Source organism: Furipterus horrens, unplaced genomic scaffold (genome assembly GCF_987537825.1).
Source record: "Furipterus horrens unplaced genomic scaffold, mFurHor1.1.pri manual_scaffold_2, whole genome shotgun sequence".
Taxonomy (NCBI): domain Eukaryota; kingdom Metazoa; phylum Chordata; class Mammalia; order Chiroptera; family Furipteridae; genus Furipterus; species Furipterus horrens.
Window position 1 is genome coordinate 118700183 of NW_028327172.1, and position 17046 is coordinate 118717228.

Here is a 17046-nt window from a genome sequence, read left to right on the forward strand (position 1 = left end):
TGACTTTTTCTTAGGGTATTGCAGATATGATAAAAACATATTAAGTTCTATTAATTTTTATGCTTACAGATACTAATTTGAAACAACTTCCAACTCTTCTCCACTGTGCAGCAAAATTTGGCTTAAAGAATTTGGCTATTCATTTGCTTCAATGTTCAGGAGCAACTTGGGCATCTCAGATGAAAAATTTGGAGGGTTCACATCCAGCACATATTGCTGAAAAGTATGGTCACAAAGAACTCAAGAAAATCTTTGAAGACTTCTCAGTAAGTGTTTCCCCGTTATTTTATCTCTAACACTCTTTTTACAAAATGAGCGCTCGCTGCTCTTTTAAAAATGATGCTACTGTCCAGCTAGTTTGTAGAGTCAGTTTGAGTCATTCATTGTCTTAAAAGCATTTGCAAGATTAGTCAGCTTATTTTAGTATTGCCATAAATCAGGTCTGATTCTACACTCCCACCTTGAAATAGCCTTTTTGAAACTTATCTGGTCTTTTTGGTCTATATAGCCTGTTTGATATTGGAGAGGAGATAGTGAGAAGAAAATAAAAGACTATTATCTTTATTCTTTTGTTCAGAAGTTTAAATAAGACATTATTAGGTACAGAAGGATTTATATAAACACTCACTTTATCTCTCCCTTCATCTTTATCTTTCCACTTTCTATAACCTTGGCCTAATCTCTTATACTCTGTTCTTCTTACCTCTACTAATACATATATAATAAAAAGAGAAGGGAGTATTTATTCCTCCAAATTGTGTCAACTAAATTCGTTCGTTCGGCAGCCATCCGTCTCGAGAGACGATGGTGTAGCTTCTTAAGAGTCTATCTGCACCGCGGAAAATGGCTGTGCAGTCCGACTCGGGAGTGACACGGTATCTGTCTCCTCCCGTGCTGAATCGGCATCTTGCGATGACGCTGGAGTGTTCTCTCCAGTGAAGCTGAAGCTACAGAGCCTGGGCAGGGTGATATGGAGGGTCTGCTGTTGCCCATGCAGCAGACCCCCCCTCTCTTCGCAGCTGAAGGGTCCAAGGGAAAGACGGAGTCAATACAGCTTGGGTTCAGGTGCGCCGCAGGAGTTGCCGGTGTTGACTACAACGTCAAACCGCCTTAGGGACTCCGGCTCCGGATTTTCTGTCGGGGTTTACTCCCTTAGCCTTTCCCCTGAAGAGGTATGCCGCAAGGCAGCGGAGGTTTTTTGGAGTCAGAGTTTTCCTTCTCTGTGTCAACTAAATAAGGACAAAGAAATTATATTATAAAATAAAGGTGGTAAATTAAAAAAAAAGCATTATTAGGCACATAAAACAAGATCAATATTTACTAGGTTAAAGGAATACATTTTAATACTCATTCAAAAATCTTCCCCATAGAAAATTAATTCATATTGCTTAAATTTGTTTCTCATCTTGGATTCCTTTCCTTTCTTTGTTAAGTCCCAGTTCCTTATTATGTAGGTTGAAGTCCCAAATTCCAGAACACTCTTCGAAGAATATTTGTTCTGTAAGAATGCAACCAAGGGAAGATTCTCAAGGAGTGGATACTGCCTTAGCACATAAAACATACTTTATGTTTTCATAATCAATTTTAGCAATAATTTTCTGTTTGTAACAAAAATATGCGCATTTTGCTCATGAAAGTGAATTATAATTTTGATGGCTTTTGGGAAAATATAAGAAGACAATTGTTCTCTCGGTGAATTTGTCAAAATTTGGGTTCCTATAAAATCATGGGCTGCCCATGAACATATAATATAAAATATTGAAAGCTATACATAGCTTCTGGTCATTTTAGCATTTATTCTGACTATTAGATGAAGTCAGTGTAATATTGGCCTTCTAAAAATCATTGGTATTCATGATTTTCAGAGAACAAAATGACAACTAATGTAAATTTTTTCCTTCACTTTTAAGAAATAGCAAAATAGTTATCAGAAGAGCATGTATCTCATTCACTATCTGGATTTGTAATAGGATATATTTTTCCTATATTTAAAGTAAATACAGATCATGAAGTTTTATAATAAAATTAATGAACTATTAGATTTTATTCTATGTCCTTCAAGTATGGAATAAGCATTATTTTTATTCCTGAAAAGAATTTAAGTGGTAATTCTTACATATTTGATGAGTACATTCATTTTAGTAATTAGCCAGTGTGTGTTGTCATTGACCAGTGCAACATGGAAACGTGGCATCTCTCAGGTAAGTCAGTGATTTGTTTCAGCCTTGCATATTTTTGCCCATGATACTGCTAATTCAGTTACTCTCAGATCTCCACAATGCTTTTCTCAAATTTTTAACCACTGGTGAATTTCAGTTAAAGTTTCCCCTAGAAATCTTCAGTACCCGGAGTTACTCTCTTAAGATAAACTCTGATTTTCAAAGAGTGAAGCTTCCACTTCTGGTTCTCCAGAAAGGACTCAGCTTTTAATAGCTAGAGCCCCATACAAACTATAGATGCTCCAGTAATAACATAATACTGTATAATAATGACAATAGATACAATAGTAAGCACAAGTGAAGGATTTGATGGAGATGGGAAATACTCTTTTCTTTCTCTCACATCCTCTAAGTATTTATACTTCTGCTCCTGCAGTAATAGCACTAGTATAATTTGATTGCTTTCATTGTCTTTAGATGACTACTCACTCTTTTATAGTGGCTGCATTAAATGTTGCCAAGTTATGCTTGATTATTATTCTTTGAAATTTGTTAAATGATTTTATTGATTCCATCACTTAGTGAGCTGGTACATTTGTTTATTACAGAATGTCTATAGTAGACATTGCAATTATAGGTAGGATAGATCAATTATTTTGCAAATGTCCTGCTGTCAGCAAGGAAGTGAATATAGCTGTTGAAAGGGACAGCAGATTTATAAGGGCATTTTATGGTTATGGATAATTTGGAGTATGATAATTTTGCAAGCTACCAAAGGCTTTTGCCAAATGTGGGTTAAGAAAATGAGACCATATTAGGTTATAACATACAAGGAAAAATGTGTTTCTTATTGATTTCTTCTGATGATGATTTTTCTAACTATCAATTTTATTTAATATAAATCCAAAAGTCAAACCTTCTTAGTGAAATTATGCTTGATAATCACATGTTGAAATTTTATATTCTAAATCATGGAAGCTATGTCTTTTTAAGAGCATATCTAAACCTTATAAAGAAAAATATATGCAATCTCATTATGCTGTTAAAATATTTTATTGTTTTTTTGATAATATTTATGTAGCTTTAATGTTACAATCTCACATGATAAATCTAGGATTGTCACATATACATTCAAATTTTCCATGAACTATTGTTTCAGAATTATTGAAAGGAATAAATATTCTTTTATGTTTGAGGTTTATAATCCACCATGGACCTTACTTCTGTACTAAAGAAATTTATAATTTTAAACTCAAACATATTTTACCCCCAGCTGATTTACTAATTTATTCAATTCTTACTTAATCCCCTATCAGTGAAACATTATACATTTTAGGTTCTCAAAGGGAATTATAATACAGTAAATTCGGTCATTACTTAATAAAGTGAGTAGAAGGAAAAAGACTCATTATCTGTAGAAATACAGAAAAAAAAAGAGAGCCATTAGCATGTATTCATAAACAAATAAGTGCGATCTATATCTTAGCATTTGCTATGTGAAGGAGGAAGAGAAGAAGCAGCCTCAAATCACATTTCTTAGATTTCTTCATGATGTTTTTCCTTTGAGAGGCTAATAATTTGTATACAATCTATGAACAGAGCCTCTTCATTATGAATGAATAATTTTTCTGTTTTAATAAAGTGATCCAATTAACATGCACACTTTTCATGTTTTTTAGTATTTCTAAAGATAATAATACCATATATTTCTATAATCTATAAGGTCTTTCAATTTTCAGTGTCTAATAATGTCTCCGGGGAGAATTAATATGAAGGGTCGCAAGACAAACAGAAGAAGTGTTGGTATTTGAATCCACAGTTGGGTGTGAACTGCAATTTCCTTAGCAGAATTCTTGAGGTAAACCCAGACTATTCCCCATAACAGAGCAATATTAAAAATTAATTCAGTCCTTTAAAAACTTACTTTTGAATCAAAAATACCTGAAATATGAAAATAAACTGGAATTTAGCCATAGATTAAGAAATACTTTCTGAGTTAAGATAAAGCATGCAGCAAAAATTAGAATGTGTTTTAAGCAAAAATAATATGTGATATTCCCATACATCTCTATCAGTTCAGAACACTTAAAAATGATTATGTCAATGTATAAGTAGACAGGAAAATATGTACTTCTTTGTAGGACCCCTATGGGGTTGCAGAACCAACAGATGTTTACTTAAATTGGGACAATATCCAGATGGTGTGTTCCTTCTTCCACCACAATGGTCACTCATGTAGTTTGGTGTATATGTTACTGAGAGCTTACTCATAAATAATCTTCAGTTGAATTTAAGAAATAGAAAATTATTCTTCCGTGCACTTTCTCTAGCTGGGTTTCTAGGAGGACTTCTGACTAGGTGCTGTTCTATTGCCCTGGTCAGTGATGGGAATCCTGTGACTTTTTGTTCTCATTGATTCACCTGGACACTGACTGTTTGCCCCTGTGCACAGTGGGCAAGTGTATGTGTGAGAGAGAACGAGAAACTAAGAGAGAACACAGGAGAGGGAGAGAAAGAGAGAGAGAGACATTGACTATCTTGCCCTCGAGTGTGTGTATCTGGCTGATAGACAGTAACTGTGATCATTTTCAAATGGTCAAGGGTTTGTAATGAAGTTACAGAGGGGTAGATGTTGACGCATTTAGAGTACCTCTAATATAAAGCAGTAATTGGCTGACTGGTGTAGAGAACCATTTACTTAGAAGACAGGCTTTATGTGTTTAGGCTGTGACCATTCATTCTGCTTAGCTCTTATTTCTCTCATTTTTAGCATTGTTTATTTGGTACTTTATATACTATTATGTTCTCTAGTGGACTGTTTCATTTTGTTTAGTATATATTAATATACTAATTGAGTCTAAATGGTAGCATACTCTGCTTTGCCTGTGTAGTTTTTATTCTTATTAGTCTAGAAGTTGATCATGTATAATCGCTCTCCTTTCTCCCCCCATCAAATGTACCAGAGGTGTTCAGCATGTATTTATTCATTGATAGGGCAGAAGGCAAGCTTTAAAGTTAAGGACTTGTTTGACCTTGCTTACATAATAATATCCTAAAACAGATCTATTGTTTTAAGTGAAATAATTATTTATATTCTCTCTAAACTCAGTATTTTTTAAAGTTCAGTTTTAGAGAATTCATAGACAAATAGCCAAACTGCTATCTTCAGCATATATTTTTAATAGGCCAGGCCACAATGAATTTTAAAAGTCTGGCCTTTGTTCAATATTGATGTTCTGGTAGAACTGAAGAAATTGGAACAAGTCACATAACTGCACTCGACTGCATGCATTACAAATTCATGTCTCAGATAAGCTTTTGGAGCTACTTAGCAATCCTTTTCTAAAGTCTCATTAAATGCACCATAGTGTCTACTGCAAAACTGCGTTTCTCCAAATCCTCAAACCCAATTTTTATATTCTAACTCCACAGCTTTAAACATCCTGTCAAGCTCCTTCCACTCCCCTCTCTTTGTCAAATTTTCAGTTTTTCTCTACTCATAGCGCTTTGGGATTCAGCCAGGTTTGGATTTGAATCCTAACTTCATCAAATACCAAGTTCTATTTGGGGGAGGCAACCTCAGTTTTCTCAGTTTTAGTTTCTTTATCTGCAAATTGGAAAAGTAATTCCTTACAGGGTATTTTTAGGACTTGATGAAATAAATGTGAAAACATTAAATATATAGTAGATCCATAATATATGATGTTACATTTACCTTATTTTGTTTTGATTTATTGTTATTTATATCAACTTTGGCACTCACCATCAATGATACCTTCTCTTCCCTTTATATCATTAATCTCTCACATTAAATTGACTCTTCTCTGAACAAAGACACACACACATGCACACACACACACACACACATTTACACATTCCCAACAACCCTGCTTTTTCTTCCACCTCTTTTGCAATGACAAAATTAGCTGAAAGAATGGTCGACACCAGCTGCCTCTTCATTTCACTCATTTCTAGCTTTCTAAATAATCAAAGCTTTAGCCCACCGAAGATGCTCCGTCAAAGGCCACGAATAATTCACCATATATCACATGTATTGAGTTCCTTTCAGATGTCCTTTGGCTCAAGCTTTGGCACTGGTTTCCTTGACCTTGCCCTCTTCCTAAATCTCCACTGACCCCTTCTTTCTTCGCTTACTCAATCAGCTAAGATTCTTTCGACACAGTCTTCTCTTGTGATTGATAGCTAAATCTTTGTCTTTAATTTGGACCTTTCTCCTGACTTAAGACTAGTTTCAGTTTGCAAGTTGAAAATACCCACATGGATATATTACAAGCATCAAGATATCAATATATCCAAATATCTCTTTGCTTCATCCTTGTTAATGGCATAATCATCTGCTTATTGACTTGGTATAAAACTTGAAAGTCATTTTCAACTCCTATTAAGATAGTTACTAATGTCATTTATGGAGACTAACTATGTGCAAACCTTCTGCAAAACCCTCTAATTCCATGATCTCACTTAAGCTTCCACTATGCATATCTGTTTACTATTTCTCATTTTTTCATGTGAATAAATAGACTTTTAAAGTAACCTGCCCAAAGTCACTCAGCTAAAAATATGTCCAACAAACCACGAACCCATTTGCACAACTTTTATCTCCCTCAAACAACCCCATCAAGGCTTTCTTAACAGTCTTAGTTAAGTATAATTGCCATATCTCAACAGTTTTACTTAAGTATAATCTATTGCATCTGCTCCCTCTTTTTTATTCTCTCTGTGGCTTCCTTAGTTTATACCTCATTTTCTCTCCTTTCATCTGCTGCCTTGAAAAGGCTTCCTAACAGGTTTTCTTTCCCAGTCTGTGGCATCAGGCTGTCCCATATCAGGCCATCTACCAAGGACCCACCAGAGCATGGTCCAGCTCATCATTTTAGCCTCATCTTTAATTGCATACCTCAGTCACCAAAGCTTATTTGTTCTTTCATTACATTATTTCAGGCTATTACCTAGAACTCCCTCCAACTAATATATTCTGATCTTGTAACTATGCCTGACTCTCAGTTCAAACTTTCAGAGAAAGAGGTTATAGGTGTGCATCTCCACTGCATACCTCTAATCTGCATTGAAAATTTAGCATAATCTAGAAACGCTGGGAGAAAGAGACTGAGAATATGTCCTTTGGAGCTGCCTGCCTGAGTCTAAACACTGGCTCTGCTGTTTTCTAGCCATGCACCTTTGAGTAAGTCACATATTCTTTCTGTGCTTAAGTTTCCTCAACTGTAAAGTCGAGATAAAGATAACGCGTTTCTTCATAGTATAGGTATAATTACTAAATATAAATACATATAAAACATGTAAAACAACCTGGTAAATAATGAGTACTCAATAAATGTTAAGTATTATTATGTATTATGCTTCTGTTATTCAGTCTTGGAGGACACTTTTGTGGAACTAATTATAATTTTAAGTAAATACTGGTGAATTTTCAAAATTTGTACTTCTTTATTGTGGGTTTTTTCCTGTCTCTCTAATAAATTATGAATCCCGTGAAGACATGGTCAGTTATAGCTCATTTACAACAGTATCACCAGTACCTAACATAGCTTTTAGCAAATACTATGGGTTTGCTACTTATGTGTTGAAATGAATTGATCAGTCAGTGTTGATTTTGTCAACTTCTCAGTTCCTGGAGGCAAGTACTATACTCCATTTATTCCATATTTTCCATAGCACCAATCATGTCTTTCAGTTTGTAAATAATAAATATTTGTTGAATAATAATAATAGCAAAGACTTTTCTTGAAGAAAAAAATTGTAAAAGCATCACTTGGATAAGTTCAACCAAGGTCATGGAAATCATACACAGAGTCAGGAAGCTGTGGCTAGAAATAAATAGCAAAGATTTATTCAAGGGTTTTAGCATATGCAAATCAGATCCACAACCAAGCATTACCCAGAATGTTCCAAAGAGGGAAGAAGAGCTGAGAATTTTTGAACTAAATTTACTTCTGGAGAAGAATCAGCATTTCAAGCCTCTGGATTGATCTGAAGTGAGAATCCCATAGATGACAAGTGAGCTGGATAATGGATGTCAGGTTCCTTCAAAGGGTCATCTATAGAATATATATAATCTCTAGGAATTGATGCACAAGTGAAAAATCAAAAGTTTAAGTTCTCAGACTAACGTCAAAATAGAATCATTTCTTCATGCTTCATTTTACTTGATTTTAGTAATTTAGCAGCTTGACTATAAGGACTCCATTTTATTTCTTCACTCTTTCTTCAGTCAGAAATTAATGTTATTTTCCTGTGGCTGTTTAAGAGGAGTGACTATGGGAAAGGAATATTTAAAAAGAAGAAACATTAATACTCCCTCTCCCTGAGAATCTAGTAGCTTCCAGGAACTCGCCATTAGTGAAAAAGACATTTAATATCATTCATTGTCATGGTACAAGTGGTTTTAATCTTCGCAGATATACCAGTGTTTTAGTGTCAATAACACACACTTAAACTTGTTGAGATTCCAAATCCCCCATCAACAACTTTTTTTTCTATTCTTAAGAACTAGATTCAGGCCAACATAATGCATTACAACATTATCCAGAGCATTTTCCCATCATTTATCTAAATATCTAGAGGTATTTTGTGACTTTATTTTAATATTTTCATACTAAAATTTATTTTCTTAGAGATAGAATGTCCATATTTGCCATTTTTTAGTTTGAAAAATATTCCTTCTGGTATCATTAGGCATTTATATAGCAAGTGAATGATAAAGTATGTGCTTCTTATTTTATTGCAAATGACAAGAGATGAAAAGAGATTATATACTTATGTTGTCAATATCAAAGAAGTAAGTGGTTTCATTTCATGTATGTTATTGTCCATTTAATAAATCCTGTAAGCGGTGACCAATTACTGAGCATAAGGTTTCTATTTATTACATTTCCTGAGTAGTAAGCATAGTTACTATGAATGATTTGAATAAATGATCTTAAATAGTGGCATTATAAATACCATAAATTTAAAGCAAGTCTTAAAGAACATTCACATGGAAATACACAACTATGAAAATATCCAAGATCACAATGGGGGTTGAATATTCGTCATGATATTATTAATTGGCTATTCACATTGAGTCTACTGAATAAGATCCTTGAGATTAGTGGCCTTTTTTCTATATCATTATCTGAAAGGCATCTTAATCTTTATTCAGATCAAGTGCATTCTTTTTGTTTCATGTACAGGGTGTTGCAAAAAAATGTATCCACAATTTTAATGATTATGAAGCCTGTATTTATTAGCATACAGTTCCCTTTCAACATTCACAATAAACCACATAAATGTATTTTTATACTTAGCGCCTGTTTTCAAAGTGATGATCATTCTGGTCTAGACCTTGCTGACAATGTGAAGAAATGGAATCACAAACATCAAGAATCATTTCCTTCCTGGCTGCTGTGGCTCAGTGGATTGAGCATCAACCTGCGAGCCAAGTGTCACTGGTTCGATTCCCAGTCAGGGCACATTACTAGGTTGCATGTCAGGTCCCCAGTTGGGGGCGCGAGTGAGAGGCAACCACACAGTGATATTTCTCTCCCTCTCTTTCTCCTTTTCCCTCTCTCCAAAAATAAAATAAATAAACAAATAAATTATTTTTTTAAAAAAGAATCATTTCCTTTGGTATTTGGCACATTCTCTTTCAATGGCTACTTGTAATTCATCAATGGTTTCAGATTTTTTAGCATAAATGTTATTCTTGGAAAATCCCCAAAGGGAAAAGTATAGTGATGTGAGGTCTGGTGAATGTACAGGGTAACCTACAGGACCTCTTCGCCCGATCCATCTGTTTGGCGGGTTCTCATTAAGATAGGCCTTTACATCACGATGGTAATATGGATGTGCTCCCTCTTGTTGGAAATAAAAGTCCTCATCATGAAAATCTTCGTGAATATGTGGCATGGCTGATTCCTGCAGTAAATTCAAGGAAGTGGCACCAGTTACAGTACCTACAAGAAAGAAAGAGCCAATGAATCCATGTGCAGATAAGCCGCACCACACCGTCAGTCCTGATGTTGCACTTCTACCATGTTTCCATACTTCCAGTAGCACATCAGAATAAATTTTCTTGGTTCAAAACTTACTCTGGTTTCAGCCATTACTTCTCAATGGTTAAATCTAAAAAAAAAAAAAAAAAAAAAAAAAAAAAATTCAGCAAGTTCCCAGCTATTAAAGCGTGGATACATTTTTTTGCATCACCCTGTAGATCTGACTGAAGAAAAAAAGAAAGAAGAGAAAACAAACTAGCCTTTGTTGAGTGCTTCTGGGTCAAGCATTGTGCTTAGTGCTTTCGCTTTACATGCTTATACTAACCTGTGTGAATTAAGTTTTTTCAGTCCCATTTTACAGATCAGAACTTTGGAAACTACTCTTTGTTTGGGGTTATGCACTAGTCTAGCAGAGCTGTATTTCTCATCTAAGCTCAACTCTTTTCCATATAATGCTTTTTTAAACTAATGCCTTCTGTCTTCCTTAAAATTTTAGACCATTAAATTATTATATTTCATACTTTTCTTCAGCATTTATATTCTGTTAGTATATAAATATATCTATAAGTGTTGAATCTTATATAAAAAATATTGCTGTAAGCATTAGAGTTCAGAAACCAGAGTTCTGGAGACAAAACTGTCTCTACATGTATGAAAGAGCTAAAATTCAATCAGAAATACATTTAAATTGGAATGTTAAATAGTTTTCTAACTATTTTGAATTTTAACCGTGACTTGTGGTCATAAATATAGAAGACTTTTCACCTCAAAACATTTATGTAAGAAGTAAATTAATATTTTCTGCCACATTATAGCATATTGCATTTAAATGAAACAGTCTCTAATGGAGCAGCATGTAGTCCTTCTAGGTTGGATTGAGATTTGCCTGGAACAAAAATCAGCTATGGGATTTTTAGAGAAGCACATAGATTTGACTTCTGGTTATAATTGCATTTTCATTTAATGGAAAAAGAATATTTCTAGGTAAAAGGAAAAATGTACAATTATTTCTCTTCTTAAATCATGACTGCTTAAAGCCGAAGTTCCTTGGTGGCAGTACACTCAATGAGCAAAGTATCTCAGGCACAAGCAAGTCTCCCTGGTACAGAAGTCGTTCATGACAAATAAAGCAATAGCTAGTATCCCAGCAGATAATGAAATAGATGAACGTAAAAATGTCCGGAACATCTCATAAATATTAAAAGACTCAGAAATGGAAAGCAGTGTCATAATTGTAACAATTAAAATTACATGGAATTTTTCCTAAGAAGAAGATAAATCATGAACTGCATTATAAATAAAAACCATTTAATGAAAAAATATGAAGGATGCATCTGGGTGAAAGAAATGAAATGTGCAATTATCAGGAGAAGGCAGAGAGAGTAAATGTAAGCTCTGACTTGGAACATCTTAATTAATTTTTTCATAAGATATAGATTATCCTTTGACTTGTTTATAGTAATGAACTAAGAACGACTATGTAACTATTTTGAAAAACTTAAAATTTTAAATGGGATTCAATAACATATGTACCAAGAAATATTGTTTTTAGAGAGCAAAAGAGCTCAACACACATTCATACTAGGCAATACAATTTTTTTTTTACTAAAAATAAAAGTGAAAGATGCAGTGAAATAAATCTTGACACTTTTCATTCTTTTAATCATTTCCTTTTGTAGAATTATTCTACAAAAATGTACTTTTTATTACTTCAAGATGAAAAAAAGATGAAACAAAATAGAAAGCAAAAGCAAAAATTAAAAAAAAAAGATTGCTATTTATTGGTGGTTTTGGTTGGGTGTAGAATACCATAAAATAAACCACATTGTATGGGGATGGGAGAGAGACAGACAGACAGACAGACAGAGAGAGAATTGCTTTTTAAAGGAATCGTCATTCTTTTTACAGTCCAAATTATTATTAGTAAAAGTAAAAGTATCATTTGAAAATAGATTTGACCTTAATGCTGTAAGTTTTGAAGTCATGGCCACCCAAAGAATTAATGCATAGAATTCAATAAATACTAGTTATTATTACAAAAATATAATTAAAGCACTTAACATCTGCTAAAATCTACTTTGCTTTCCTGTTGTAATTATATGTGTGCTTTCCTAAGAATTTAATGTGGTTCTTATTTTTTATTCAGTTCTTATTCTTTATATATAAAGAAGTTGTTGATATTTTAAGAACCTAATATACAATTATATATTAATTTTAATTTCTGAGAATAGATACAGATTTCATTTTCCTTTCTTAAAATGATTAGGATATGAATGTCTCTCATAAGTCAACATCTACATTTTAAACAACTCACTAGGTCAGAAATTTCTTATCAGTGAATCACCTTTCTATGCCAAGCTGTGGTTTTGCCCTTACAGACTTCATTCTGATTTTACAGAGATCCTGGTCTATCTTTTTATAAATATGTCAGGGCATGCAATCTGAATAAAGAATGCAGAAGACAAAATTCCATGATAAGTATATAAACCTAAATACCTAGTCTCTTTTATATAGCATTGATATATGTTATACCAACAGTGGTAGATAAATAAATTACATGTTTTGTATATTTCAATGAGAAAATGCATCTATTTACATTTTTCTTTCAACTTAAAAGTAATGAATGGTTATTTCAGAACATTTGGAAAATACAGGGAAATATAAAGATTATTTACAATTCCACCTTCTACAAATACCATGTTAAATATTTTAATGTGTTACCTTGCATCCATCTTGAAAAATTTAAAATAAATTTAAATGACACCAAACCCATTATTAGGTAGAAGGCTCTCAGATTATAATCATCCCTAAAATTTTAGTATAATAGATTTCTTATATCTTTTCTATTATCAGGTGGCTCCATGCTCTGGCTTCTCTTTTATACTTCCAGATTCTGGGTGGTAGCATCTTTCGCTATCTCTCCCAGTTCCTCACAATATTGACTTTTTCCCTTAATTTTCTCACAGACCCCATTCACAGAAGACCTCTGTATAAATAGCATATTTTACTAAAAGTTTAGGGCCATAGAGGGAATTTCACTAGCAATGAACTTGGCACTATTATTCACCAATAGTGATCAGCACTTTTGCCTCCAAATACTCGCCTAAAACAAGTCTTCTCTTTTCTTGCAAATTCCCTTAATATACTTTTCTCCCTCAAATAATTTATCAAGGAATTCAAAGAAAGTTGAAGAAGAATCCTGGTGTCAGCTATTGAAATAAATAAGTAAATAAATAAATAAATAGATAGATAGATAGATAGATAGATACACACACATATACATATACACACATACATATATATGTGTATATATAACTATTATATTACAAAACATTTTATATTAAAAGGTTTTTATTATATTTGATTTATTATGCTATTAGAGTTGTCTCAGTTTTTACCCATTTGCCACCCTCCACCCATTCTCTCAGGCAATCCCACACCACTTTTCATGTCCATGGGTCATGCATGTAAGTTCTTTGGCTACTCCATTTCCTATACTGTACTTTACATCCCCATAGCTATTCTGTAACTACCTATTTGTACTTCTTAATGTGCTCACCTCTTCACCCATTTCTCCATACCCCCTCTCATCTAGCAACCATTAAAGTTTTCCATACCCACGATTCTATCTCTGTTCTTGTTTGCTTAGTTTGTTTTTTAGATTCAATCGTTGATAGATATGTGTGTATTGCTTTTTTATTTTTCATGGTTTTGATCTTTTTCTTAAGTCCTTTTAACATATCATATAATAATGGTTTGGTGATGATGATCATACTCCTTTAGTTTCTTCTTATCTGGGAAGCTCTTTATCTGCCCTTCGATTCTAAATGATATCTTTGCTGGGTAGACCAATCTTGGCTGTAGGTCCCTGCTTTTCAGGACTGAATATTTCTTGCCAATTCCTTCTAGTCTGCCAAATTTCTTTTGAGAAATCAGCTGACAGTCTTATGGGATCAACCCTGTAGATAACTAACTGATCTTTTCTTGCTGCTTTTAAGATTCCTTCTTTATCTTTAACCTTTGGCATTTTAATTATGATGTGTCTTGGAGTGGGCCTCTTTGCATCCATCTTGTTGGGGACTCTCTATGCTTCCTGGACATGCACATCTATTTCCTTCACAAAATTAGGGAAGTTTCCTTTCATTATTTTTTCAAATAGATTTTCAATGTCTTCTTCTTTTTTTTCTCCTTATAGCACTCCTGATGCAAATGTTGGAATGCTTGAAGTTGTCCCAGAGGCTGCTTACACTGTCCTCACTTTTTTGGATTTTTTTTCTTCTTGTTATTCTGATTAGTTGTTTATTGCTTCCTTATGTTCAAAATCATTGATTTGATTCTTGACTTCATCCACTCTACTGTTGTTTCCCTATAAATTGTTTATTTCAATTAGTGTATTCTTTATTTCTGACTGGATCTTTTTAAAAATTTCTGCTTATTTTTTTAAATAATTTTTTAAAAATTGTTGTTCAATTATAGTTGTCCCAGTTTCCCACTATTGTTCTCCCCTGTCCTGCCCACTCCCTGCTCCCACAGTCAATTCCCACCCTGTTGTTCATGTCCATGGGTTATGCTGTTGTGGTCCTCACTGATTTCCTTCAGCATCCTTATAACCAGTGTTTTGAACTCTGCATCCCACAGATTGCTTATCTCCATTTTGTTCAGTTCTTTTTCTGGAGTTTTAATTTGTTCTTTCATTTGGGCCATGTTTCTTTGTCTTTTCATTTTGGCAGCCACCCTGTATTTATTTCTGTGTATTAGGTAGGTCTGCTATGACTCCCTGTCTTGGTTGCATGGCCTAATATAGTAGATGTCCTGTAGGATCCAGTGGCACTTATCACAAGCTGGGTACTTGAGGTGGTCCCTTCATGTGGGCTGAGTACACCCTCTGCTTGTAGTTGAAGCTTGATTATTGTCGGAAGGTCAGTGGTAGGGGTTTACCCATGCCAGTCAGCTGCAAGGACTCACTATAACCACTGACCACCAACCTCCACCCTCTGTGGAGGATCAGCTGTGCAGGGGCAGGATGGTGGTGCTCCAACACGGTCTGTAGCTGTCCAATGGTTGTGCAGGCTCTGGGTTTTCCCTAGTGGTGTAGGCCAAGGTCAGCCCCCATCTGTGTTCTCCCTGGGGTAACCCTTGATAAGCTGTAAAGCAATCTGAGATGGCTCCTACTTGTGCTGAGCTTGGAGGTACCCAGGCAAAGCCAAGCTGTGAATCTAGGTTGGCTGGTTAGGGGTGGACCGGGGGCCACTTAGCAAGAAATATGGAGGCTGGGGGTACACTGAGGCTGGCTGTTGCTAGTTTGAGAGGATTTAGGAAGTTGTGAAGCATGAAACAAGTCAACCATTCATATCAAAAAGTTATTGTTAACAGCTTGGGTTGGCCCATAAGTTGGGTGTAACTGAGTCTCAGGGGATCTCCAGGGCAGGGCAAATGGTGTTAGCCAGGTTGATAGGTTGATGGGGTCTCAGATATGGCACCTGCCTGCTGGCTCTGTGGCTATGTGGGAACAAGGAATCAGAAAAGTGACAATGGCCTCTACCTACCTTTCTCTCTGAGAGAAAGCTGTCCTCCAGCTCTTGTCTTGATGCCAGACACTTCAGTTCCTCCTTATATGCCACTGGTGCCTTTCAAGATGCTACACCAGGGCTGGAGCTCAGAGGGAGTGAGTTTGAATAAGTCCATGTGTGGTTTCTTTAAGAGGTACTTCTCGGAACTCCAGAAGTTTTTTTTCCACCAAATCAGTCCTCACTGTTTTTTGCAGAAGTTATAGGGATTTACTTACTTCCTGGCACTGGATCCCTAGGATGGCACTGGAACCCTGGGATGGGGGTCTGGTATGGGGACTGGACTCCTCACTCCCAAGATATCCCTCCTGAGTTTTTATCCACCACAGGTAGGTGTGGAACCAGCCTGTTCTGTGTCTCTGCCTCTCCTACTGGTCTGGATGAATGTGGATTCTTTAGTTCCATATTTGTCAGACTTCCTTTTAATTCGATTTCTGACAGTTCTGAGTGATGGTTGTCCTAGAGTTTAGTTGTAACTTTGATGTGGTTGTGCAAGGAGGTGAGCCATGTTTACTTATATATTATGAGGTTTTAATTTAAAATTACATTCAATTTCTTTATTGTTATAGATGCCTTATAAACTTGCTAACTTAATTTTAAGAGAAATATGAGATAAATCCCTTTGAAGATATCCCAAGAGGTTGCTACTTAGAATTGTTTCCCTTCACCTACTCAAAGTGATCATCAGAGAGGAATCACTGAAAACTCCAACACCAACATCTAAAAGGTGGCATGACCCTACCCCAAAGTATAAGAAGATTTGAACCAGTTAGCAACTCAGATGATGCTTATCAGGAACAAGGTAACAGGAGGTGATGAATCAAGGTCACCAGAAAGGCCCCAAGATCAGATAAGAGTGCTGAGCCAATAGAAGCAGGAAGGGGCTGTATTTCTTTTCCTGAGAACAAAATGTTCCCTACATCAAAGTGGAGCAGCTTTGCCTTAGACTCTGACAATTCTCTGACTTTAGGACTAGAAAGGATTTCCCTTGATAAATGTTGTTTTCATAGTTAGGGTTTAATACCCTTCTTATGTAACTGATATTTACTTCTAAGGAGTAATCCAGGACAGACTTGATGAAAGAAAAGAAAAATCGTAACATTTAAGAGCACAGACAAAGAGGAGAGAGATTTAACCTCATACTTACTTGGTATTGTTTTAATGTGAGAAGTGGTTAAAAAGCAAAAAATCCAGTGAATTGATGTGTTGCTTGATACCAAAGTTTACTAATTATTCATTAAATCTTAGTGTCAAAATATTAAGTTTTATAAATTGCAAATACTCAACAAAAACTTTGTTTTGACTTTA

At 34.9% G+C, this 17046-nt stretch overlaps 1 protein-coding gene across 1 annotated transcript in view; it reads left to right on the plus strand.

Moving 5' to 3' along the window:
• Positions 1-17046, plus strand: part of BANK1 (B cell scaffold protein with ankyrin repeats 1) — a 321562-nt gene that overhangs the window by 132554 nt on the left and 171962 nt on the right. The window contains exon 7 of the mRNA XM_090266342.1: positions 70-266. Coding sequence (XP_090122468.1) covers positions 70-266 — 197 coding nt within the window. The remainder of the gene's footprint in view (positions 1-69; positions 267-17046) is intronic.